This window comes from Strongylocentrotus purpuratus, unplaced genomic scaffold (assembly GCF_000002235.5).
Source record: "Strongylocentrotus purpuratus isolate Spur 01 unplaced genomic scaffold, Spur_5.0 spur5_scaffold_12, whole genome shotgun sequence".
NCBI classification, from domain to species: domain Eukaryota; kingdom Metazoa; phylum Echinodermata; class Echinoidea; order Camarodonta; family Strongylocentrotidae; genus Strongylocentrotus; species Strongylocentrotus purpuratus.
The window spans coordinates 9013566-9040453 of record NW_022145597.1 but is presented as its reverse complement, the minus strand read 5'-3'; the positions used below and the strand labels follow the sequence as shown (position 1 = coordinate 9040453).

At 37.4% G+C, this 26888-nt stretch overlaps 2 protein-coding genes across 4 annotated transcripts; one reads left to right on the top strand and one right to left on the bottom strand.

Moving 5' to 3' along the window:
• Positions 1–2251: 2251 nt before the first annotated feature.
• On the bottom strand, positions 2252–7694 carry LOC753343 (heparan sulfate glucosamine 3-O-sulfotransferase 3A1). Of its 3 annotated transcripts, none has more exons than XM_030981777.1 (4): positions 7488–7694; positions 4490–4576; positions 3360–4155; positions 2252–2527 (listed from the first exon to the last, which is right to left on the bottom strand). In XM_030981777.1, exons 3-4 carry the CDS (start codon positions 4137–4139, stop codon positions 2288–2290), a joined length of 1020 nt encoding a protein of 339 aa, XP_030837637.1. In that variant the 5' UTR covers positions 4140–4155; positions 4490–4576; positions 7488–7694; the 3' UTR covers positions 2252–2287. The 3 variants fall into 3 exon arrangements, with proteins under 3 accessions (XP_030837637.1, XP_030837638.1, XP_030837636.1); XM_030981778.1 differs by having other exon boundaries at positions 4517–4576; XM_030981776.1 differs by lacking the exons at positions 4490–4576; positions 7488–7694 and having other exon boundaries at positions 3360–4483.
• A 1784-nt stretch (positions 7695–9478) lies between these two features.
• LOC105443980 (heparan sulfate glucosamine 3-O-sulfotransferase 3A1-like) lies at positions 9479–20239 on the top strand. The gene is made up of 3 exons (XM_030981772.1): positions 9479–9712; positions 17408–18633; positions 19440–20239. The coding sequence occupies exons 2-3, from the start codon at positions 17749–17751 to the stop codon at positions 19677–19679; spliced, it is 1125 nt and encodes a 374-aa protein (XP_030837632.1). The 5' UTR covers positions 9479–9712; positions 17408–17748; the 3' UTR covers positions 19680–20239.
• Positions 20240–26888: the final 6649 nt, after the last annotated feature.

Genomic DNA, 26888 nt, shown 5'->3' with positions numbered 1-26888 from the left:
GTTCAAGTGAGAGCTGGTACCGGTATGATATTTGTTCTCTGCGCCGCCAGTGCCTAAAGCGCGGATGTACTTATAGGCAGTAGCTTACCAGGTTTTTTTTTTTTTTAAAGGGGAGGGGGTATTTTGTTTTTAAAAATCAAAGCCGACACCAAGTACCTTCACAAATTTCGAAGCCGAGACCAAGTTGTTTCAAAATTGGAAACCCCTCTCAGAGGGTGGGGGGGGGGAGGGGGGTTCGTACATTTTTGTTCGACTCCGAGACCGAGTACTATTAAAATGTTCAAGACCGAGACAAAATACTTTCAAATTTGTAAACCCCTCGCAGTTAGGTTTAGTGTGGTCTAGTGTTCATTCTATTTTTTCAGATACCCCTGAAGAAAAAAAATACGCAGTGCTCACACTACTCCCCCCTCCCCCACTTCTTTCCCTAATAATTTAATGAAACGTCAACGCTTACGCGCTTTGCGCGGGAGAGGGGAAATTGAATTAAGAAAAAGATTAAAAGTCGAGAACGGTACAATATTATTAACGCATCGTCTTCTTTCTCTGATAATTTAATGAAACGTCAAAACCTCAGCGCTTCGCTTGGGAGGGGGGGGGGAAACTGAATTCGAGAACGGTACAACGAATCGTCTTCTTTCTCTAATAATTTAAAGAAACGTCGAAGAAAAGAAAAAAGCAAAATAGGGCGTTTTGGGGTCTTAAGAAGCATGAAAACCCAGGGGCTTCACAGGGCTCTGCACCCCTGAACTCCCGACGGAGCGTTGTCCCTGGACCCCTAGCCGTTTAAAAACGAACCCCCTAATTGAAAACTCTGGTTACGGGCCTGCAAGGTATCGCTCAAATTGCCAATTTGAGATTTACACAGATTTCATATTAGATTTAGTGATCATAACTGTCAATTTTGTTTGAAATCATTGTTGTTGATAAAGTGTGATAAAATATGATGATTTGACAATTTATCTGTTATTTTTCTGTAAATTAATAGTTAATTATTCTTAATCAATTGTCAGAAAGTACATCTTAGTGTTTTATGTCTGTGATGTTGCCGATTTTTAAAAATGTTATTATTAACATGAAATGCAGAATAATAAACTTAAAAATAGGTATAGCACACCAAAAATAATTACAACAAACACATGTTATTTGATGGGTGCAAGTGGTCAAGCTTTATGAAAGCTTCAAAAAACAAAAAAACAGAATTGAAATCGGTCAATGCGTTGTGATTTAATACCATTCTTTTAACATCACAAAATTACCGATAAACCTGCCAGAAAACAATGGTCAAATTGGCAAAAATGGCATCAGACAGGTATGGAAATATATTTCATTTGAAATTTACAAAAATCATGAATATTCATCAAATATGCAAGTTAGGTCATTTCAGCTAATTATATATTCGCGCACTCATTATGCAAATTAGGAAGGTCAAACTGTTCATTTTTGGGGCATTTTTTAAATCATATATTCATAGATTATATTTACACCAAATATTAACCTTAAATTCCTAATATTTTTGCAATGCCAATAAAATATGGCGATGGAAATTACTTGGATCACCGTCACAGCTATTTCCTCATGTGTTTCACAAACTATTCAGAAAAACCGATCATATGATAAGAATTTATAGACTTCAGCTACATCACAGTATATTTGCCTATTTAAAAGATGTCAGATTTAAGGATTTATGATGATTTTCCGAGAAACCATTCAACAGGCCATAACATTCCACAAGGACTGAATTTCAGAGGCACAAAACTTTGATGACCCCAGTACATTTGTGGCTACCTTGAGTGTAAATAAAAAATGATTCAATGAGTGAAACACATGAGGATATGACATTTTTGTAGGGGAGTTTTATACATTGAGGTGCATTTCACCACGCAGAATAGCAGCGCGAGTCAATGGGCAATCAGCGGGCCATGTCACACATGGCTGAAAAGACCATAGTCTAATTAAATAATTAACATAATTTCCATATGCCTATAACAATGAAACTACACAGAATTGTAGTTAAAGATATGCTTGAAATATATGTGAAATAAAAAATTAAAAATATTGTTTAGTTTTTTTAAATACATTTACAAAAATTGCTATTTCTACCAACTGACTGCTGTTGTGTGTGTGTGTGTTCGCGGGGCAGACTGTTTGCACAGGCAGTGTGATCACCCTATTAAAAATCAAATATATGAAAACAAATCAAATAGATCTTCGTTTAGCTTTCACCAACCCGTCTCCACGATGTTCTTTCTTGCTTCTCAACTTGCTACCAAGGTTGGACTGCCCTCTAACTCCATGTAAAGCGCTTGCCCAACATATTTTCTAGTTGAGTATTGTAGGGCCGGAAGTAACTTCTCAGTCTCCTGATGACGTCCTTATCAACGTTTGGATGAGGTCTCCCTTTTGTAGCTCCCGCGCAGTCGGTACCCGAACCGCGCCGTCTCGACATGCAGAAGAAGCCTTTCTGTTCGTCAAAGTAGATGATCTTTTCGCTGAAGTAGTTAGGAATACCTAAGAAAGACTCGACCTGGAATCAATACAAATATTTATAATTACACGGTTTTGTACAGCGCATAACAAAAATGCAGAATTGCATGTCTCTATGCGCTTTACAGAACAGAATACATGCAGAAGGAATGGAAATGGTACACTGAGTTCATAATTTTTAGATCTAAGATAGTGCTAAATAGATATGTTTTTCAAATTACTTCTTAAATTAAAAAGGGGAAGGGTGGAGGCAAGGGAGAAGAATGTTTCATTGATGATGATCGTTTTTACAATAGAAAAGAAATAAAAGAGTTTATATTTTCTATTAATCATAATAATGATACCGATTATTTTCTTTTCAGAATGTTAGATAGGTTAAGGGCAGGTGCGTCGACTGATTGGGCAAATGCCCTATCTTTAGATACACCCCCTCCCCCTCCTGTGCGATCCAAAGATGGTGGACGTTTAACAATGCTCGGGATGGGGCGGCCCCATGGGGCACTTGGGAATGGCAAACTGCCCCCTCCCCCACAGACACGCACAAACACAATCGACGTCCCTGGTAAAAGAAGTTAACATGGAATGAACAAAATACCCCCTCCCCTTTAAAAAAAAAAAAAAACCTGGTAAGCTACTGTCTCATAATACTTTTAGAATATGACATGTAATGACGGCCTCTTTTTTGTTTCCTTTTCTGTATTTGGTTGCTACTTTAACTGAATGTGATTGTATGCCAAATAAACCTGGGGGAAACGGAGAGGCACTGTAAAAAACAGAAATAGAAAGGAGTGGACAGGGGTGGGGCAATGAGATAGAAACATAGAGATATGGAACTGAAAAACGTGGAGAAGGAGTATTTAAGAATGGCCTACCTGTTGTAAGACTGGTAAAGGATTCTTAACAAATTCATCGTCATCTATGACGAGGAACTGACGTCGAGGAAAAAGCTCAATCCATTTCTTAAGATATACCACGTATGCACTGTGCGAAAGGATAGAATTATCCGTGTTGACTTCATCATTCGGTTTAATGACGGATCCTTCAAAGGTTGTATTGAGGTAAGTCTTCGGTTCATTGCCTGGTTTAACTATCCGCGGTATAAAGAACCTCGGATGTGCGACACGCTGTTGATGGAGGTAATCGGACACAGCTCGGACAATCGGATCCCGGATCATGACGATGAATTTGGTCTCGGGCATCAGCGCTTTGATCCTCGCCGGCGTGTCTTTCTCAAAGATGTACGACGGCGTTTTCTCCATTGTTACCTGGTGTTTGGAGGAGATTGGCATCTGGTCTCGGTACCACTCGAGGCTCTTCTCTTTATTCCTGTTCCAATAGTAAATCTCTTGGGGAACAGAATGGACGAGAGAAGGGTGGCTGGCCAGGAAGAACGACAGGGCTCCGGTCCCGCACTTTGCCATCCCGATCCCGATGACGTGAGGAAGCCGCTTCTTACAGTCTAACTGGGCAAGGATGCTAGGATCTACGGCGGAGTCCTTCGTCGGACATTGCATCGTAGTCAGGTCTATATCAGGAAAGTTCGTCTCGACGCCTGCAGAATTAGAACCATTGCGCTCACTTTCAAGATGGCTGCCGTGCAGCGTGTCTTGCTCGATGATTTCCGCTGTGGCATGGGTTATTGAACACTCCATGAAAGGTGAGGCATAGCTGGAAATGCAATAACACATACCAATTACAAAACTTCCAAATATGATACCAGCTACAAAGGATCTTTGCGGCCTAATGTACGTTTTCATGGTTACTTTATCACTTCACCTAGTATAACGTTTGGATTAGAAGGAGTTGCTCTAAGCAGGAACCATGCACTTTACCGGTCACCGTATAATCCGGCTCATTTCAGACCTCCTTTCAAGATGGTAGATTCGAGGTTAACGGTGTGGGAATCATTCAGAAAACGTTTGGATAGTATTGACTTGATGCAACAATTTTATATTTCAAATATATTTGATTTTCCGGTTCTTGTACAATCCGGAATCCTCACATAAAGAAACCGTCGACTATCACAAACCGTCTCAGTTTTCAATAGTCATCCGCATGTACTGCACGAACATCCAACTTCCAGCGTTACCTAAAGAGAAAAAAAAAGAAAAAAAAGGGTGCTCTTAAATCATGCTCGAAAAAGGCTACTTACAAGCTTGCACATTTTTTTTAACAAACTTAAAAAACAACAAACAAACAAACCGAAACTAAAACCAAAGCGGTAGTAGTAGATGTTATTGTTGTTGTAGTGATGATTATCATTATTAATATTGTTATAATTATTTATTATTATTGTTTTTTAATAATAATCATTATTGTTGTTTTAGTTTGTTTTTGTTTTTTTGGTTGCTTTTGTTGCATTTTGTTTCAGTTATTATTAGTAGTAGTATATGATTGGTATTGAATGGAATTAAATCGAGTTGAATTTATTTGATGCAATGTACAAATCAAATTACATTTCACTCATACAACATATCCAAAAAATTATAATGTTTGAAATTTGTACACAGTTTTATCATAATAAATCTGGACATTAAAACAGAATGCCACTGATAACACACTACCACTAATTATTTATTATGAAATGTGCAGAAGAAGGGCTATCACAGTAAGCGCTAGCCTTGCTTGATAGCGTGATAGCCCGAGATGGATGAAAGGGGGTGGATGACGGAGGAAAAAAATGATGCTGATGATAATGATGATGGTGGTCATGATGTTGATGAATATGATGTTACTGAAAATGAAGAAAAAAATATGCTGATGTACAGATAATGTCTGACACAAAAAACTAATATAAGTATACTGGAGTTACAAAATATAGAATTCTGGAAATAATATTTAATATCAATTCAGCACTGGGAAAAGATCAAACAACTGTACTTTGACAGAAATGTTTGCTTCGTATTCAATTTGAATAAAATTAAGGTTTTACATGATTTTATTGAGTCTAAAACTGCATTCCCTAAAATCTGGAGCATGATGTCTTATTGATTTATGCAGAATAAATCATTTTGGATTTTGTTCGTATTTGATTTGAATTTATTTAGGGTTTTACATGAATTGAGGTTTTATTATCCAAACGTTCAAATACAGTAATATATTAAACAATAATAACAATAATACCAATAATAAATGTATGTTTAACAAATATCTCGAATGAATAATAGGGACCAGAAAAATAGCATAAAATGCTAATCATGTCTGGTACCTTTAACGTATAGTATCTTAACATTTAACAATTTGTGTATATATACCGTATATATTATTATTATTATTGTTATATGAATTATTGAATACTTGTACAACGTAAACTATACTTTTCTATGTATCTTACACAATACAAAGCCTAAACTTGTATAAATAGACATTCCGTATAAGATAATACAGTAAAGTATCATAACTGTTTACAAATATAGAGTACATGTTAATTGTCTGATAAAAGGCAAGAAGCTTGGTTTAATAAAAGGTGGCCATAGTTATTCTACCGGTTAAAGTACTACAAAAACAAGAAACGTATTAAGCTTTTTCCCGAGATAAAGGTAAATTATTCCAGAAGCATACGCATCTGTACGACACAGAAAATGAACCTTGGGTTATCCTTACTTTAGGCATACTTAGCTTTTAATTTTCTATTTGATTGAGTCTAAGAGTGTAGTCCATAAATCTGGAGTACTACTAAAACAAGAAACTGAAGCCTTTTCCCGTTGAGATAAAGGTAAATCAGTCCAGAAGCATACGCATCTGTATGACACAGAAAATAAACATTGCGTCGTCCTTACTTTAGGCATACTTGGCTTTTTTTTCTTCTATTTGATTGAGTCTAGGAGTGTATTCCATAAATCTGGAGTTTCTGGACCATGGTGTTTTATTTATTTATGCATGATCAAAAATTTAGGATGCATCAGTTAAATGAATTCCGAGGAGGGTAAGATTGGACAGTGTTATGCAATAAAAAGAAATTCTTAGATGAATCAGGAAGCAGGGGAAAAATAGTACTAAACATTAGGTCTATATTGTAACGACTGCAACTCAATGAAAATGGAATACATACAAGAAAATACCCTTCAGTGATATTACATGATAATGACAGTAATCAATTTCAATTAACCTTCAAAGTACATGTATAGCAGCAACTCGTCACGTTTATGCATGGTCCTGAAATTAGTTAACAATTGTCTTTTATTTTGTCGTAGACTGTTTCAACAAATCATCACATTTCATATAGCAGTATATACACAAAAGAAGTCTCTCTCTCTCTCTCTATATATATATATATATAGAGAGAGAGAGAGAGAGAGAGAGAGAGAGAGAGAGAGGGTGGATCGATAGAGAGAGTGGTGAAGTGTGACGTCATCTTTTTACTTTCATGATGATACGAGATGAGCTCTGACCAAATATTCAACATGTCGTCATCAAGGAATACTATGTATAAAGTACCGAAGCTGTGACATCATAAAAATCTATTTTTTTTAGAATTTCTCCTTTTTTTCTTCTTCATTTTCCGAATGAGGATCAAAAATAATGTCCGAATGTCGAAAAAAACAAAAAAACAATTGAATATGTCAAGTATTGGCTGAGATATGACCATCTTAATAAATTTATGTCCTATGGGAACTCAGTGTTATGTGCTCTGGCTCCTAACCATTACGAGCCAGCACTATAACACAGAGTTCCCATAGGACATACATTTATTCAGATGGTGATATCTCAGCCAATATACTTGACATATTCAATTGGCTTCGTCATTCGGACATTCTTTTTGATGCTCTTTTGGAAAATGAAGAAAAAATTGAGAAATTCTTAAAAAATTGATTTTTATGATGTCACAGCTTCGGTACTCTATACATAGTATTCCTTGATGACGACATGTTGAATATTTGGTCAGAGCTTATCTCGTATCATCATAAATGTATAAAAGTATATACTGCGCAAACGTATATGAACGCCCTAATAAGCAATAGGTCTACTTTTTTACTTGTAGAGAAAGTGTCAGCACTTACCGAAATGCATCGATTGCAAAATCTGTGATAGAAATGAAAATCAAATTACATCCTTCTGAGATTTCCAGTGAATTGGCCACTTCTGAACTGCTCGAATATTAGATTTACGGACCATGAGCGTAGTAGTTGCTTTCACTTGTATTCCCTTCCTGGAGTCCCCACGCATTCATGATTGTGGCAGCTATATATAGGCCTATATTACTCTTTAATACTTTGTGTGCGTGTGTGTGTATATAGAGTTTGCGTGTGCTACAGTAGAACGTCGCGCAACAGTGCCCACCAAGCCACTGCAAAAGCGTCCCTTTATTTCGATGTATTTTTTCAGGGTTCAGGAACAATCTAAAAAAGACCCCGTTACGTAACTTTCCCTGAAAGTGTCAAAGTGCACTGGTGAGCACTTGTATTGTTACGCAGTAATGATGTGACATTTTGAAAAGTGTGACTCACATAATATTTCAAAACATTAAAGGGATAGTTGAGTTCTGTTTTCAGACCGCAAATGCCTTAAAACTTTGGAGACGTCGGGCTTTTACAGAAGTCCAGATATATCCCTAATATTTTGACAAAGTTTTCCAGCTAATCATTAGCTATTATGCGCTAAAGTTCTTTGAAGTAATTTTTCGATATATAGTCATACATCACATATATTTTTTTTTTTAAAAAGATACGTGGAAAAAATCGAGAAAAGGTGATATCATTTCAACTTTACCCTAAGTTAGTGTTCGGATCGAAAAAAAGGCCCTTGAAATACCCGTACAGCTGGAGACGGACGCGTACGTGTGCGTCCGTTCTATATTTTTGCCTTGATTCAAGGCTTTGGATTATAGGTTTTGTTGATGAAGATGATTACATGGCGATTTTCCATCGGTGATTGGATGATTTTCGCTGGGCAATATGAGAGGGCGTTGTTTTCCTCACATTTTCATAGATGTATTGTAGTTATTCATATTTTAATATTATTAGGCCTATATAATAGGCCTATTCATAAAGACCTAGGACTTTTCATATTAAATAACATTTGCGATACGCCGCGTTTCACTTGGCTACAAATAACCGACCTTACTCTCAACTGTGTAAGTATAAAAGTATGCATTGATAAAATGAAAAGCGTATTGTCAGAGTTCCGGCTCTGGTAATTATAGGAGAGAAGAAGTACCAAATCATTTGATCAATGCATACTTTTATACTTACACAGTTGAGAGTAAGGTCGGTTATTAATAGCCATTAAGTGAAACGCGGCGTATCTCAAATTTTATTTAGGCCTACTATATAGGCCTAATAATATTAGTATATGAATAACTACAATACATCTATGGAAATGCGAGGAAAACAACGCCCTCTCATATTGCCCAGCGAAAATCATCCAATCACCGATGGAAAATCGCCATGTAATCATCTTCATCAACAAAACTAATAATCCAAAGCCTTTAATCGAGGCAAGAATATAGAACGGACGCGCGCGTACGCGGCCGTCTCCAGATGTACGAGTATTTCAAGGGCCTTTTTTTCGATCCGAACACTAACTAAGAATAAAATGGAAATGATATCACCTTTTCTCGATTTTTTCCAACTATATGGACCAATACTGCCCAAGCAGACGACATCCCATAAAGAATGAACATAACTGCAAAGCTATTATTTGTCAAATTATAATGAGTTTATTGTATATAAATGTAATGGCATGTCAAACCATTCAAAAGGGGATATGACCCGATTCTGAAAACTAACATCTTTTGCTTGTGAATACACAGGATAGGGGTTCATTAACAATCAAAGAAACCAGACTTTCAAATTGAAAACCCCCCTGAATGATATTAAGGGCGGCATTTGTTCCCTCTTGAAACGCCGAACATACCGGGGTGTTACGTAACGGGGTCTTTTCAGATTGTTCCTGAACCCTGAAAAAATACATCGAAATAAAGGGACGCTTTTGCAGTGGCTTGGTGGGCACTGTTGCGCGACGTTCTACTGTAGCACACGCAAACTCTATATACACACACACGCACACAAAAGTATTAAAGAGTAACATAGGCCTATAGCTTCCACAATAATGAATGTGTACAGACTGCATGAAGGGAATACAAGTGAAAGCAACAACTACGCTCATGGTCTTAGGTTAAAATCTAAAATTCGAGCAGTTCAGAAGTGACCAATTCACCGGAAATCTCAGAAGGATGTAATTTGATTTTCATTTCTATCACAGATTTTGCAATCGATGCATTTCGGTAAGTGCTGACACTTTCTCTACAAGTTAAAAGTAGACCTATTACTTATTAGGGCGTTCATATACATTTGCGCAGTATATACTTTTATATTTTTATGATGATACCGTTGATACGAGATAAGCTCTGACCAAATATTCAACATGTCGTCATCAAGGAATACTATATATAGAGTACCGAAGCTGTGACATCATAAAAATCTATAAAAAAATTAGAATTTCTCAATTTTTTTCTTCATTTTCCAAAAAAGCATCAAAAATAATTTCCGAATGTCGAAAGCCAATTAAATATGTCGAGTATTTGCTGAGATATGACCATCTGAATAAATGTATGTCCTATGGGAACTCTGTGTTATAGTGCTGGCTCGTAATGGTTAGGAGCCAGAGCATATAACAGTACACTGAGTTTCCATAGGACATAAATTTATTCAGATGGTCATATCTCAGCCAATACTTGACATATTCAATTGTTGTTTTTTTTCGACATTCGGACATTATTTTTGATGCTTTTTCGGAAAATGAAGAAGAAAAAAGGAGAAATTCTAAAAAAAAAAAAAATGTTTGATGACGTCTCACTTCACCACTCTCTCTACCCCCCCCCCCCCCCCCCCTCTCTCTCTCTCTCTCTATATATATATATAGAGAGAGAGAGACTTCATTTGTGTACATACTGCTATACGAAATGTGATGATTTGTTGAAACAGTCTACGACAAATTGAAACTCCAGATTTATGGAATACACTCTTAGACTCAATCAAATAGAACATAAAAAGCCAAGTATGCCTAAAGTAAGGACAACGCAAGGTTCATTTTCTGTGTCATACAGATGCCTATGTTTCTGGAATGATTTACCTTTATCTCTCCGGGAAAAGCTTCAGTTTCTTGTTTTCGTAGTACTCCAGATTTATGGAATACACACTTAGGCTCAATCAAATTAATAGAAAATTAAAAGCTAAGCATGCCTAAAGTAAGGACAACGCAAGGTTCATTTATGTGTCATACAGATGCGTATGCTTCTAACATTCCAGGGGGCTCACCTTCCAGGGGCAGTGACGTAATGAGCAAAAACGTTTGGAAGGGGGGGCAGAAGAAAAATCTGCATCACCACCACTCTTACACGTTACATGCAGGCCCCGCGGAACGTTTTTCAAAGTGGAGTATTAACAATCAGGTAGGACGTAAATTGGCTTGGGGTCCAGGGTCTGAGCCTCGGCAGGGGTCAAGGGCCTGAGCCCCCGGAAGCTCAGGGTTTTTAGGCATTAAATTACGGCCCGATAAGCATTTTTAGATACCTTATTTGTGACACTGGCAGGTCACTAATTGGCGGAGAGTCCAGGGAGGAGAGCCCCCGGAAGCTCAGGGGTTTTAGGTATTTAATTACGGTTATATGAGCATCCAGGGGCCCTCTTTAAGGCCATTGATGTGATCCAGGGGGCAGAGCCCCCGGAAGCTCAGAGGCTTTAATATTTAACTACGGTCAGATGAGCATCCACGGGCCGCCTTAGGGCCCTTTGTGTGGTCCAGGAGGCAGAGCTCCCGGAAGCTCAGGGGCGTTAGGTATTTAATTACGGTCAGATGAGCAGCCAGGGGCTGCCTCAGGGCCCTTGGTGGGGTCCAGGGGGCAGAGCCCCCGGAAGCTCGGGGGTTTTAGGCATTTAATTACGGTCAGATGAGCATATTTTGATACCTCATTTGTGACATTGGCAGGTCACTTATTTTTTCTCTCTCTCTTCCTTTCTTTTTCTCTGTAACATCTTTTTTCAAAAAGTGAGGGGCTCAGACCATAACATGACCAAGGCTTCTAAATAAGCATATTTTTCGCCCGACTGTAAATTTGGGAATTTCTAATTTTCCAACAAACGCATAAAAAGGTATGACTTACAACAAAATTGAGAACAAATACTGGAAAATCATGACATTTCAGCAACGTTTGTAAATCACTGGTATCGAATAAGAAATAACCCCCCCCCCCCCCATCAGTACGCCACTGTTCAGGGGCTCATGTCTTCTCACGCCTATAACAAAAAATAGACACGTTTCCCTTTCTTTCACAATATGCCCACGATATGCGCGTATTGTTATTATAAAAACCTCCATTGATAAATATAGGTGGCATGCGCAATGTTTAGGAAATTTAATTCCTGTTAACTTTCCTTTTCTTTGAATGAAATTGTATATGTGATTTAATTCAAGTCTTTATTATTGTTATGTTCTTTTGGGTTAAAAATACAACCATCTTTACCCTTTTTTTTTTTGGAAGGGGGGGGTGTTTTTTTTTTGTTTGTTTGTTTGTTGTTGTTGTTTTTTTTTTGGGGGGGGGAATGCGTTTCCCCCCCCCCCCCCCCCCCTGCCACCCCACTTCCGGCGCCTATGCTTCTGGAATGATTTACCTTTATCTCTACGGGAAAAAGCTTCAGTTTCTTGTTTTCGTAGTACTCCAGATTTATGGAATACACTCTTAGACTCAATTCAATTTCAATTTATTCAGCCAATCATTAAAAACAATTTACAATGACACTGGTATTGGAACAATAATTATATTTTGATGATAGGCTATGGACCCCTTAGAAGAAGAGCTTTTAAATGGGGTCCATTAACATAGAATTAAATACAAATATGATAAAAACATGCTATAACAAGCAAAACAAGAAAGAGAAACATGTATATTCATACTTATTACAAAACAATTACAAATATCTTGCAAATACACTCAGCCATACTCACTCTCTCTCTCTCACACACACACACACACGCACAGACACACACACACACACACACACAATGCAATATACTTTAACGTATATTATAAAAGAGAGAGAGAGAGAGAGAGAGAAGAAGAAGAGAGTAGAATATTTAAAAGAAAAAGGAAGACGAGGAAACACATGAAAAATGCGAAATATGAGATTAAAACTTATAGTCCTACCCAGTTTTACAAATTAATAAATAGTTCCCTTGTGCTCAAATTTTTAAACCTAGACAAAGTTGAACTTGATCTTATATCCTGGTTTAAATCATTCCATGTGCTTAGTCCCACATTTCTAAATGATTTCAGTGCATGGGTTGTACGAACAGGGGGTTTGTGTAATAACATTTGTTGTCTTGTGTTATGTGAATGAACGGATGAATTACCAATAAACATGTTTTGAAAAATGTGTGGAAGATTACCAGTGTGGAAATGATACATAAATATACAAGTATTAAGTGATATTAGTTCTTGGACAGGAAGAACCTTCATTCTGCTAAATAATAGTTTCGTATGAGAATTATACATTGAATATGTTAAAATTCGAATTGCCCTCTTTTGAAGTATTTTCATTTTGTCTAGATAAAATGAATATGAATTTCCCCCACATTATATTGCAGTAAGATAAATGGGGTAATACTATCGAGTTGTATAATAACATTAGAACGTTTTGGGGAACGGTAAATTTTAATTTTGATAATACTCCAATGCTTCTAGATACTTTCAAAGTTACATTTTTAATGTGGGTCTTCCAGTCCAGGGATTCGTCTATAGTAACACCAAGAAAGGATAGTGAATGTACACGTTGAAGGACTATGTTGTTAACAGAAATGTCATTAATGTCTCCGGGAACTCTCTTGTTCTTTGAATGAAATATGATGTAGTTTGTTTTCTCTTGATTGAGAAGTAAGTTATTACTCTGAAACCATACAAGCAATTTATTTAATTCTTCATTGACCAGCGCAATCAGTCTGTGTGCATTTCTATGGGATATGACAACTACGGTGTCATCTGCGAATAATGAAAACCGAAAGCCACTAGTACAACATCATTACCATACAGCAAGAACAGGAGATGTCCCAGTACAGACCCTTGCGGTACCCCACATGATAGTTCTTTGAAGTTGGACTCGACATCAACGACGACCACATATTGCTTTCTACCCATTAAATATGATTTGAACCAGTTTAAGGCTACTCCTCTTACGCCATAATAACATAATTTATCAAGAAGAATGTCGTGGTCGATGGTGTCGAATGCTTTTGAAAGATCCATAAATAGCCCTAAACAAAAATTACCATTATCTAATGCATTTATTACATAATCTGACATATTCAAGACACCATGAGCGGTCGAATGACCTTTCCTAAATCCAAATTTTTCATTAATTAATATCTCATATTTGGTAAGAAAACTATACAATCTATTATTCTCTCCAACAATTTGGAAAATATAGTTAAAATTGCAACCGGTCTATTATCAATTATCTATATTTTGTTTACAGTTTTTTTTTATATAGCGGCACTACTTTTGCTATTTTAAAAGCATCTGGAAACACACCAGTGGTTAATGATTTGTTGAATATGTCACATAATGGTTCCACACAACAAAAGATTGCTTCTTTCACTACCCGAGGGGATATGTCATCACAACCATTTGCTTTAGATGGATTAAACGAAGCACAAATATTTGTTAATTCATAAACGGTAGTTGGCTTTAAAACATGGAGGCAATGTGTTGTGAACTGAGATATTTTTCATAATTCTTATGTAAACATGAAATGGAATTTGATACTTTCTTACCTATACTGGAAAAATACGAAATGAATTCCTCAACAATCTGTTCACGCGAAGAATACTTATTTTTACCAGAGAACATTTCACATGGTATAACATTGTGCTTCTCATTACCAAGTATAATATTAATTTCATTCCAGGTCTTTTTTATATTTCCTTTAAATTTCTGAAAGATATCATGAAAATATCGTTTTTTAGTACTTCTAATAACAGATGTTAGTCTATTTTTAAACACAGTATATTTCATTAAGGAATTCTAATTTGGTTTGTGTTTGTAAAGACGATTCTTCTTTTTTTACAGAATGAAATATACCGTTTGTAGTCCATGGTTTACGGAGTTTATACCTAGTTTTGTTTTCATTTACTAAAGGGAAACAATCATTATACAAAGTGGTAGATTTCTTTGCAAAGTAATCATAACTAGCATTTGCATCACAATTTTTATAAATGCAGACCAATCGATCTGTAATCATTTCGTTTTGAATTTGTGCATTCTATCATCAGTTATCAATCTCCTTTTAACTTTAACATTGCTATTTACTATGTGCTCTTGTTATTTTGTCTCTATTTTAATCAAACAGTATATTGGGAAGTGATCCGATAAATCAGTATATAACAAAACAGATTCAATATTTTCATGAAAAGAATTCAGGAAGATATTGTCAATTAGAGTACAAGATCTTGAAGTAATTCGTGTGGGTTTGGAAATAATTGGATACATGTTCTATGTGAACATGGTTTCCAAAAACTCATTATGTGAATAAAAATTAAGCAAATTAATATTGTAATCACCCATCAGATATACTTCTTTTTTTTCCTTTTTCAAATACATCCAAACTTGTCTTAAGTTTATCATTAAATAGAAAATAAAGTATGCCTAAAGTAAGGACAACGCAAGGTTCATGTTCTGTGACATACAGATACGTATGCTTCTGGAATGATTTACCTTTATCTCTACGGGAAAACGCTTCAGTTTCTTGTTTTCGTCGTACTCCAGATTTATGGAATACACTCTTAGACTCAATCAAATAGAAAATTAAAAGCTAAGTATGCCTAAAGTAAAAACAACGCAAGGTTCATTTTATGTGTCATACAGAGGCGTATGCTTCTATTATATATCATATCTACATATTCTGAGATGTTCATGGTCGCAGCTACTATTGTCCGGCTGTAGGCGCTATTTGAAATTTATCAAAATTTACCGGGAGCACCGATAAATTTTAATATTCAAATTTTTCTCGAAATCAGAAGTGTTTTAGAAGCTAAATTTTCTAGTGCTTATAAAACATCCATAGGGGCATCCAAATATATCAAATTGTAAAGAATCATTATCCACCCAATTTTCAAAACTTTGCATTACTTTTAAGTTTTACCTGTATTCAATAATTCATATATACGGTATATATACACAAATTGTTAAATGTTAAGATACTGCACATTAAAGGTACCAGACATGATTAGCATTTTATGCTATTTTCTGGTCCCTATCATTCATTCGAGATATTTGTTAAACATACATTTATTATTGTTATTATTGTTATATTACTGTATTTGAACGTTTGGATAATAAAACCTCAATTCATGTAAAACCCTAAATAAATTCAAATCAAATACGAACAAAATCCATAATGATTGATTCTGCATAAATCAATAAGACACCATGCTCCAGATTTTAGGGAATGCAGTTTTAGTCTCAATAAAATCATGTAAAACCTTAATTTAATTCAAATTGAATACGAAGCAAACATTTATGTCAAAGTACATTGTTTGATCTTTTCCCAGTGCTGAATTGGTATTAAATATTTTTTCCAGAATTCAATATTTTGTAACTCCAGTATACTTATATTAGTTCTTTGTCTCAGACATTATCTGTACATCAGCATATTTTTTCCTTCATTTTCATTAACGTCACATACATCAACATCATCACCACCATCATCATAACCACCAGCATCATTTTTTTCTTTACATCATCCACCCCCTTTCCCCCATCTCGGGCCATCACGCTATCAAGCAAGCGCTTACTGTGATAGCCCTTCTTCTGTGGTAGTGTGTTATCATACATTTTTGTTCGACTCCGAGACCAAGTACTTAGGGGGGAGGGGGGGGGGGAGTAAAGTGACTCGGTAACATTGTTGAAGGTTGATGAAAAAAATTGCTTAAATTTTGTATAAAATGTTACTTACTATATTCCTTCTACTATACTAACCCTCTGAGATGCTAAAAATCCTGAACAAATTCTCAAACCACAAAGATATCTATGGTTTTCTTTGAAGGCGTCGATGTGAGGCACCCTCTAAAAGTGTTTAACAGTAAATTCTCCCAACCATTTTTGAATTTTCCCAACCGTTTTTCCATGAGAAAAATACATAAACCAGGCTATAAAAATATGTCAACACTTAAATGTCTGGAATGGAATGTTGAGCCATTTTATTGTTTTGTGACGATTTGCATTTACCTAAAATGTAATTAAATTGTCCTTGTCTTGATGCTGAACAGGCTTTGACAAGTAGCAGAATAGAAGTAGAATAATATAGTTGGGAGAATTAAGGAATCGATCAGATCAGTTTTTCCCAATTTGTACCATGAATAATGATCCGTTTTCACTGAATTTTTCAGATTATCTTTAATTGTACATCTAGCATTGAAGTCACTTCCTGAGCACCACTATCTCTCATCTAAACAATGTTACAAAGTCCCTTTAATGTCCATATTTATTATAATCAACTGTGTACACGTTCAAAACAATGTTATGTTTTGGATCTATATCAGTGGAAATGTAGTTTGATTTGTACATTGCATCAAATAAATTCAACTCGATTCAATTCCATTCAATACCAATCGTATACTACTAATGATAATTATTGAAACAAAAAGCAACAAAAGCAACAACAAAAAACTAAAAAAACTAAAACAAAAATAATGAATATAATGAAAAAACAATAATAATAATAATTATAACAATATCAAAAATGATACTCATAACTACAACAACAACAACAACAACATCATCTACTACTACCACTACTACCACTTTGGTTTTAGTTTCGGTTTGTTTGTTTGTTTTACCTGAGTGCTAAGAAAGCATGTGCAAGCTTGTAAGTAGCCATATTCGAGCATGATTTTAGATCACCCTTGTATTTTCTCTTTTCCCCTTTAGGTAACGCTGGAAGTTGGATGTTCGTGCAATACATGCAGATGACTATTGAAAACTGAGACGGTTTGTGATAGTCGAAGGTTTCTATATGTGAGGAATCCGGATTGTGCAAGAACCGGAAAATCAAATATATTTGAAATATGAATCTGTTGCATCAAGTCAATACTATCCAAACGTTTTCTGAATGATTCCCACACCGTTAACCTCGAATCTACTATCTTGTAAGGAGGTCTGAAATAAGCCGGAATATAACGTGACCGGTAAGGTGCATGGTTAGTATGGTTCCTGCTTAGAGAAACTCCTTCTAATGCAAACGTTATACTAGGTGAAGTGATAAAGTAACCATGCAAACGTACATTAGACCGAAAAGATCCTTTGTAGCTGGTACCATATTTGGAAGTTTTGTATTTGGTATGTGTTATTGCATTTCCAGCTATGCCTCACCTTTCATGGAGGGTTCAATAACCCAGGCAACAGCGGAAATCATCGAGCAAGACACGCTGCACGGCAGCCATCTTGAAAGTGAGCGCGATGGTTCTAATTCTGCAGGCGTAGGGACGAACTTTCCTGATATAGACCTGACTACGATGCAATGTCCGACGAAGGACTCCGCGGTAGATCCTAGCATCCTTGCCCAGTTAGACTGTAAGAAGCGGCTTCCTCACGTCATCGGGATCGGGATGGAGAAATGCGGGACCGGAGCCCTGTCGTTCTTCCTGGCCAGCCACCCTTCTCTCGTCCATTCTGTTCCCCCAGAGATTTACTATTGGAACAGGAATAAAGAGAAGAGCCTCGAGTGGTACCGAGACCAGATGCCAATCTCCTCCAAACACCAGGTAACAATGGAGAAAACGCCGTCGTACATCTTTGAAAAAGACACGCCGGCGAGGATCAAAGCGCTGATGCCCGAGACCAAATTCATCGTCATGATCCGGGATCCGATTGTCCGAGCTGTGTCCGATTACCTCCATCTACAACTTGTCGCACATCCGGCGTTCTTTAAACCGCGGATAGTTCAACCAGGCAATGAACCGAAGACTTACCTCAATACAACCTTTGAAGGATCCGTAATTAAACCGAATGGTGAAGTCAACACGGATAATTCTATCCTTTCGCACAGTGCATACGTGCTATATCTAAAGAAATGGATTGAGCTTTTTCCTCGACATCAGTTCCTCGCCATAGACGGCGATGAATTTGTTAAGAATCCTTTACCAGTCTTACATCAGGTAGGCCATTCTTAAATACTCCTTCTCCCCGTTTTTCAGTTCCATATCTCTATGTTTCTATCTCATTGCCCCACCCCTGTCCACTCCTTTCTATTTCTGTTTTTTTACAGTGCCTCTCCTTTTCCCCCAGGTTTATTTGGCATACAATCACATTCAGTTAAAGTAGCAACCAAATATAGAAAAGGAAAACAAAAAGAGGCCATCATTACATGTCATATTCTAAAAGTATTATGAGACTAACAATATTTTGTCCATTCCATATTAACCTCTTTTACCAGAGGCGTCGATTGTGTTTCTGTGTGTCTCTGGGGGAGGTGGCAGTTTGCCATTCCCAAGTGCCCCTTGGGGCCGCCCCAACCCGAGCACTGTTAAACGTCCACCATCTTTGGATCGCAAAGGACGGGGAGGGGGAGGGGGTGTGTATCTAAAGATAGGACCTTTGCCCAATCAGTCGACGCACCTGCCCTTAACCTATCTAACATTCTTAAAAGAAAATAATCGGTATCATTATCATGATTGATAGAAAATATAAACTCTTTTATTTCTTTTCTATTGTACAGACGATCACCATCAATGAAACATTCTTCTCCCTTGCCTCCACCCTTCCCCTATTTAATTTAAGAAGTAATTTGAAAAACATATCTATTTAGCACTATCTTAGATCTCAAAAAATATGAACTCAGTGTACCCTTTCCATTCCATCTGCATGTATTCTGTTCTGTAAAGCGCATAGAGACATGCAATTCTGCATATTTGTTATGCGCTATACAAAACCGTTTAATTATAATTATTTGTATTGATTCCAGGTCGAGTCTTTCTTAGGTATTCCTAACTACTTCAATGAAAAGATCGTCTACTTTGACGAACAGAAAGGCTTCTTCTGCATGTCGAAACGGCGCGGTTCGGGTACCGTCTGCCGTGGAGATAACAAAGGGAGACATCATCCAAACGTTGACGAGGACGTCATCAGGAGACTGAGAAGTTACTTCCGGCCCTACAATACTCAACTGGAAATTATGTTGGGCCAGCACTTCACATGGAGTTAGAGGGCAGTCCAACCTTGGTGGCAAGTTGAGAAGCAAGGAGGAACATCGTAGAGACGGGTTGGTGAAAGCTAAACGAAGATCTATTTGATTTGTTTTCATATATTTGATTTTTAAGTTTATTATTCTGCATTTCATATTAATAATAACATTTTTAAAAATCGGCAACATCACAGACATAAAACACTTAAAAGTACTTTCTGACAATTAATTAAGAATAATTATTTATTAATTTCTAAAATATAACAGATAAATGGTCAAATTGTCATATTTTATCACACTTTATCAACAATGATATAAAACAAAATATATAACTATTTGACAGTTATGATCATTAAATCTAATATGAAATCTGTGTAAATCTCAAATTGGCAATTCCTTGCAGGCCCGTAACCAGAGTTTTCAATTAGGGGGTTCGTTTTTAAACGGCTAGGGGTCCAGGAGCAACGCTCCGTCGGGAGTTTAGGGGTGAAGCCCCTGAGTTTCATGCTTCTTAAGACCCCAAAACGCCCTATTTTGCATATTTTTTCCTTCGACGTTTCATTAAATTATTAGAGAAAGAAGACGATTCGTTGTACCGTTCTCGACTTTTAATCCTTGTCTGAAATCAGTTTTCCCCCTCCCGCGCGAAGCGCGTAAGCTTTGACGTTTCATTAAATTATTAAGAAAGAAGACGAATCGTTGTAGCGTTCTCGATTCTTAATCCTTCTCTAAATTTAGTTCCCCTCCCCCTCCCGCGCGAAGCGCGGAAGATTTGACGTTTCATTAAATTATTAGAGAAAGATGCGTTAATTGTACCGTTCTCGACTCTTAATCTTTTTCTGAATTCAGTTTCCCCTATCCCGCGCAAAGCGCGGAAGCATTAACGTTTCATTAAATTATTGTAGAAAGTAGTGGGGGAGGGGGAGGAGGAGGGGGGGGGGGGTTTGTGTGAGCACTGCGTATTTTTTTCTTCAGGGGTATCTGAAAAAATAGAATGAACACTAGACCAATCGGGTTCCCGTTGGGTTGCACTCTTCCACAGAAGATCAGATACATGCAAAAAATAGTGTTTGAAAACTACGCATGTACTGGAACAGAATCCGATTTTTTTTTTACTCCCCCCCCCCCTCCCCCCTAAGTACTTGGTCTCGGAGTCGAACAAAAATGTACGAACCCCCCCCCCCCCCCCCCCCCCCCCCCCACTTAGAGGGGATTTCAATTTTGAAACAACTTGGTCTCGGTTTCGAAAATTTTGAGGGTACTTGGTTTCGGTTGGATTTTTAAAATAAAATACCCCCCCCCCCTTTTCTTTTTTTTTAAACCCGGGTTAGCCACTGCCTACAAGTACACCCGTGGTTTAGGCACTGGCGGCGCAGGTGAAATTATCTTACCGGTACCAGCTCTCACTTGAACGAGTAATCTCGCACTTCTCGTCTCTTCTCTTCTCTTCTCCTCTCCTCTCTTCTCTTCTCTTCTCCTCTCTTCTCCTCTTTTCTCTCCTCTTTTCTCTCTTTTCTTCCCCCTTTTTTTTACCTTTGAAAATTTTAGGGGGTTCGATCGACTCCCGCGACCCCCCTCCCCCTGGATACGGGCCTGCCTTCTTACAAATGAAGGGACAACATGTCTCATTTTTATTACACTGATAAAATGTAGATTCATCTTTCTCTCCTTAGTAACTACTTCTTAATGGGTGATGTACGCAGTTCTACTTCCGCAATTAATTGTATAATGTTTGATGAAATTTAGTATTCATGACAGTTTATCATTTCGTTTTTTAAAATAGCAATTGTTATATATATTTGCTTATTTATGATTCACTGTCAGAAAATGATTATTGTATTTTATATTACTGCTGTTATGGAACTTTTAACCAATAACCCGGGTAATTGTGTAAAGCGCCATCAGCGTCAGAGCCTGGCGGATACTGTCACTATATAAATATCCATATTAGTATTTAAATAACATCTGCATTATAAACAAAACAACGGCAGGAGTAGTATAGAACATACACACATGAAAGAGAATAGTGATTAATTGTAATTAGGCCGAATCAAATACATACGTTTTAAGATGTTTTCAAAATTCTTTAACTAATCTGCCATTACGAATCTCTACGATATAAATCTCAATCGCAGAGACTTTCGAAAAACTCAGCTGTAGGCAATTTCAGGAGTCTTGTCAGTCACTTGTTAATAAATGAGGACATTATAATTACGCATTACGTAATATAAACATACTTTCTATGTAGTCAGGTCAATATACGGTAAAAAACACCCCGACCCCCAAAAAATTGCAACAAAAGGTTTTTCAACGGTTTCTAATAGTATTCGACCTCAGGAATAACATACTAAAAGTAGACCAAAATCGAAGGTTCGGAAAGCTGTTTTTTTTCAAGATGGCGTCCAAGATGGCCGCCGATACCTAAAAATGGCCATAAATCACTTATTATCCATCCTAGAGACATCATTTTGGTGTTTATCCCATGGTTTCGGGGGTCAGAGAATCCATTGAGACAAGTAAGATTAGTTTGTGATGGTCTAGGAAACCCCAAAATCCAAGATGGCGTCCAAAATGGCCGCCATAACATAAAAATGGCCATAGGTCACTTATATTCCATCCGAAAGACTTAATTGGGGTGTCAATGCCATGGTTTTCGGGGTCATAGACTACATTAGGATAAGTTAGAACCTTGAGCAGTGGAAACCACGAAATCCAATATGGCGTCCAAAGGGCCACAAAACCACTAAGATTTGTCAATAGAGGGCGCACTTTATAAACAGGAAATAAACTTATAATGTTTCCCTCTCACCCTTATGGTGTCAACGACCCCCCCCCCCCCCCCCCCACCCCAGAAAAAGCGTCAATTCAACTATTGACAGGTCATTGTCAACACTAAGGGAGTGGCCGAGGGGGGTGGGGTGACAAAACAAAGTAAAAACTTAAAGGTAAAGATCAGTATTTAAAATGCCCCCCCCCCCTTTCAAAAAATGAAATAGAAGCTTTTATTACCAATCATGTGAAAGAATATGTTTTGACTAATACATGATGATACAAATTTGCCGAGAAACCACCTATTAATTGATATATTTGGTAAATTATTATATCTATTTGGACCTGATATATATCGTGAACGTGACGTGCACGTGTCGCGTAGTCCCATATACTGGGCCAAAGATCATTTTGATGATTCCAGAACCTTGCAGTACACACCAGTTCTTATATGCTAGATGATCAACCTTTTCTGATCGATTCCACAACGTTTCTTTCACAATGCAAACGCATGACCATAACTGGCCTTTATCTTTAATAACAATATCTAGACACACATTCATAGTACCTACCATACAATTAAAAATGTTTAAAACCTCATGTTGTTCGTGTCATATAGCTAATACACATGCAGATCTTCATGTTCCTTCATTTTGATGAGAAATGTACTTTAGTAAGGAAAAATCATCTTCTGCTTCACTATCAAGTGACTCGTTAATATGGATTGTGGAATACATCAACACACTGTAACATGGTAGTCCGTAACATCTGCAGGTATAGCGAGGTGTGCTACAAGTAGTACAGAAGTCGCAATGAATCAACTTAAGAAGATTATTAGGCGCAGCCTCCGTATTTGATATTAGTGAAACCAGATGATTGTCCTCTAATTTCCAGCCCCGGTCTGTGACGTCAATGTCTTCTCACTCTCCATCCATGCCCTGACTTGGTAGCCCGGGAAGGGGATAGTCACGTGTCACGCTCTAATGAGTCACTTTTTCACCAAGAATCCCTAAACATGGATCCTATTTTTAACAAAAATATTCCTAAACATGGGTCCGTGTTTTCAAAATTACCAACATTTTCGGGTGTTTGCATTGTGAAAATTGTGAAAAGTGGGCTTCACTTCGAGAAAAATGACCGCTAAAAATAGGTAGGGGTTTCTAATCTAATTCCCCCCCCCCCCCCCACCCGGGCTTAGTAGTATGTTCTGAGGGAGTGCATTTGGTGAAGGCTGACGTAGGAGGGAGTTTCATTGGCAATTTTCTTGACAAACAAGTTGTATCGTAATGATGCAACTGAGTCATTACAGCGGCCACCAAACATGACAGACATTGCTTTAATACCAAGTTCCTCTAAGTTAGTAATTACTTTGGCTGTCTTGGTAGAAGGACGGTACTAGCACATGATTCCAAAGTGAGGTTGCATTTCACAAGCTTCTGGAAGACTGCTTTCTTTCCTATTCCGAATATCCGGGAAGTCGAATCGCAATCGGTGTAGGCATCCAGAAAAAGTAGTTGTGAGCACAGATCCCGTACCAATGTCCACTTTCAACTGCTTACAGTTCTACATCTTCAGAGGCTTGGCTGCATTGTAAGAGTGGAAGTATAGTTTCCTGCTATCTGTTCTAAGGATTTTGCGAAGTCCGGTTCCTTTCATCAGGGTACTGATTGTCTGGAAGCAACCTAATTGCAAGTCAATCCCTTTCAGTGGGCTATTCTGGGGTACATCGATAATTATAGCTCAGCAGCCTTCCAATATGCTGTTTTAATAGAATAGTCTCGTTCAAAAGGAAAGACAAAGCTACGACTCTGGGAGAGATTTCGAAAGTACAAATTGTACCTGAACAAACCATACACGCTGCTTGCTTTGCTGTTTCAACAGTTCCTGGTAGTTTAAAAAACAAGGTAACTTGAGGTAGCAGAGGTGATGAGCTTAATTGAGCTCAGTCTGTTCATACCTGCACTTTTCGAGGCTAGGAATGTCTTTCGGAAGGCTGAGAAGCCTCAGCTAGCTCATGTTATAACCGATCATGCAAGGAAAGTGTCGGGTGAAGCCGTGAAAGAACACAGACCAGTAATTTCCTTGATGGTGGTTCCTTGGTGCATCCGATACCATGGAAGACAGGAGACAGCTTTGGCAGAATAGCACGATCATATCCTGATTTCAACCCCCCCCCCCCACCCACTATATGGTTCTGCAAATGTAGTTTTTGACGGCTATGGTGGAGGGCCGTCAATCAATGATAATACACACCAGCGACGTAGACAGAATGCCCATCCAGATGTCAGATTCAATGCAGACACAGTATTCTCAGGCAAGAAGAGTTTTTATCAAGAGACTGCAATATTAAAAGCAGGGACTCATAAATCTCATTAGTGAGGAACTGAGGAAGAGTAATTGCACCGTCATCAATGTATCCGGGGATGCAGATATACATATTGCTAAAGCTGCAGTGAATTCTTCTCGTCGTCAGTCGACTACTCCGATTTAAGAAGGCACTGATCTACTTGTGTTACTCTTGCTTTACGCGGATGTAGATAGCAGGGAACTTTCAGGATATTCGGAATCGGTAAGAGAGCAGTCTTCCAGAAGCTTGTGAAATGCAGCCCCACTTAAGAATCCAGTGCTAGTACTTTCCTTCTTCCAAGTCAGCCACAAGAACTAATAGAGGAACTTGGTATCTAAGCAATGTCTTTCATGTTTGGTTGCTGCTGTAATGACTCAGTTGCATCATTACAATACAACTTGTTTATCAAGAAAATTGCCAATGCGACTCCCTCCTAAGCCAGCCTCCACCGAATTCCATTACCTCAGAACATACTACCAAGTCATGGCATGGATGGAGAGTGAATCATAAGACAAGGACGTCACAGACAGGGGCTTGAAATTAGAGGATAATGATGTTGAATACGGAGGCTGTACCTAGTAATCTTCTTAAGTTGATTCATTGCAACTGCTGTACTGCTTGTAGCACAACTTGCTGTACCTGCAGATGTTACAGACTACCATGTAACAGTATATGTGTGGACATTGCCAACTTGATGTATGCCACAATCCATAGAACGAGTCACTTGATAGTGAAGCAGAAGATGATTTTTCCTTATTTAAGTACATTCCTCATCAAAATGAAGGAACACGAAGATTTGCATGTGTATTTGCTATAACATGACACAAACAACACGAAGTTTTAAACATTTTTAATGGTATGGTAGGTATATTATGAATGTGTGTCTATATATTATTATTAAGCTGTTACTTCCCCCCCCCCCCCCTCGGCCAATCCTTCAGTGTTGACAATGACCTGTCAATAGTTGAATTGACCCTTTTTCGGGGTTGGGGGGGGGGGTTGACAACATAAGGCTGAGAGAGAAACATTTTTTTTTTTTTTTTTTTTTAAATGATATTTTATTTCCTTCCTCATAATTTCACATAACAAGAAATTCACATAACAAGAAATTATCAAAATTAAGCAATATAAAACAAGATCTTTGATACAAGACATTTCATGAGTTACATCAATCAATGAACATAGAAAAAAAAGGGAAAAAAATTCTTGCATGTAACAGTGTTTAATCAAAATAACCGTAGAGGAAGGTTTAAAGTGTAGATTTTTTTGTTTTAAATGATATTTTATTTCCTTCCTCATAATTTCACATAGCAAGAAATTTACATAACAAGAAATTATCAAGATAAGCAATATACAACAAGTTCTTTGATACAAGACATATCATAAGTTACATTAATCAATTAACATAAAGGGAAAAAAAGGGGGAAAAAAAAGTCTTGCATGTATCAGTGTATAATCAAAATAACAGTAGAGGAAGGTTTGAAGTTACATATTACCATCCTATCACAACACTCTCACACCCCCTCCCCCCTCTAGCCCACCCACACCACACCCCCTTTCACACACATAAACAACCATACAAACACAAACACACACTGCATGCAACCTGTTCCCTCAACTCACATCACACAGACTCTTCACCCCCCCCCCCCCCACTAGCCCACCCATCTCACACACCCTTCACGCCGACACACACGCTGCATGCAAGGTCCACCCGTACACGAGAGAGAATTAATAATACTACTACTAATAATAATACCCACATAATACCCACGTCCATTAAGGTAAAAATGCATCGATTTGTTCCCATTTCTGTAAGTGCATCCCCAGTTTCCCCTTTTTGAAGGCTATTTTGTATTCCTCGTCTCTATAATTTTTAAGCATATGTACTGTTTTCTGTACAGATGGCAAAGTTCCTTCTTTTCTAGAAATAAAAATGATATACTTTACTAAAAATATGATACAATTTATTACAAATATTCTAGTAGTATTTCCGGATATTCCCATAAATATGGGTTTCCAATCATCAATGTCAATTTCGATTAAATGTAACTTTTGAATTACCTCCTGCCATAATCTTTTAACTTTAAGACAATCTAAAAATAAATGTTGGT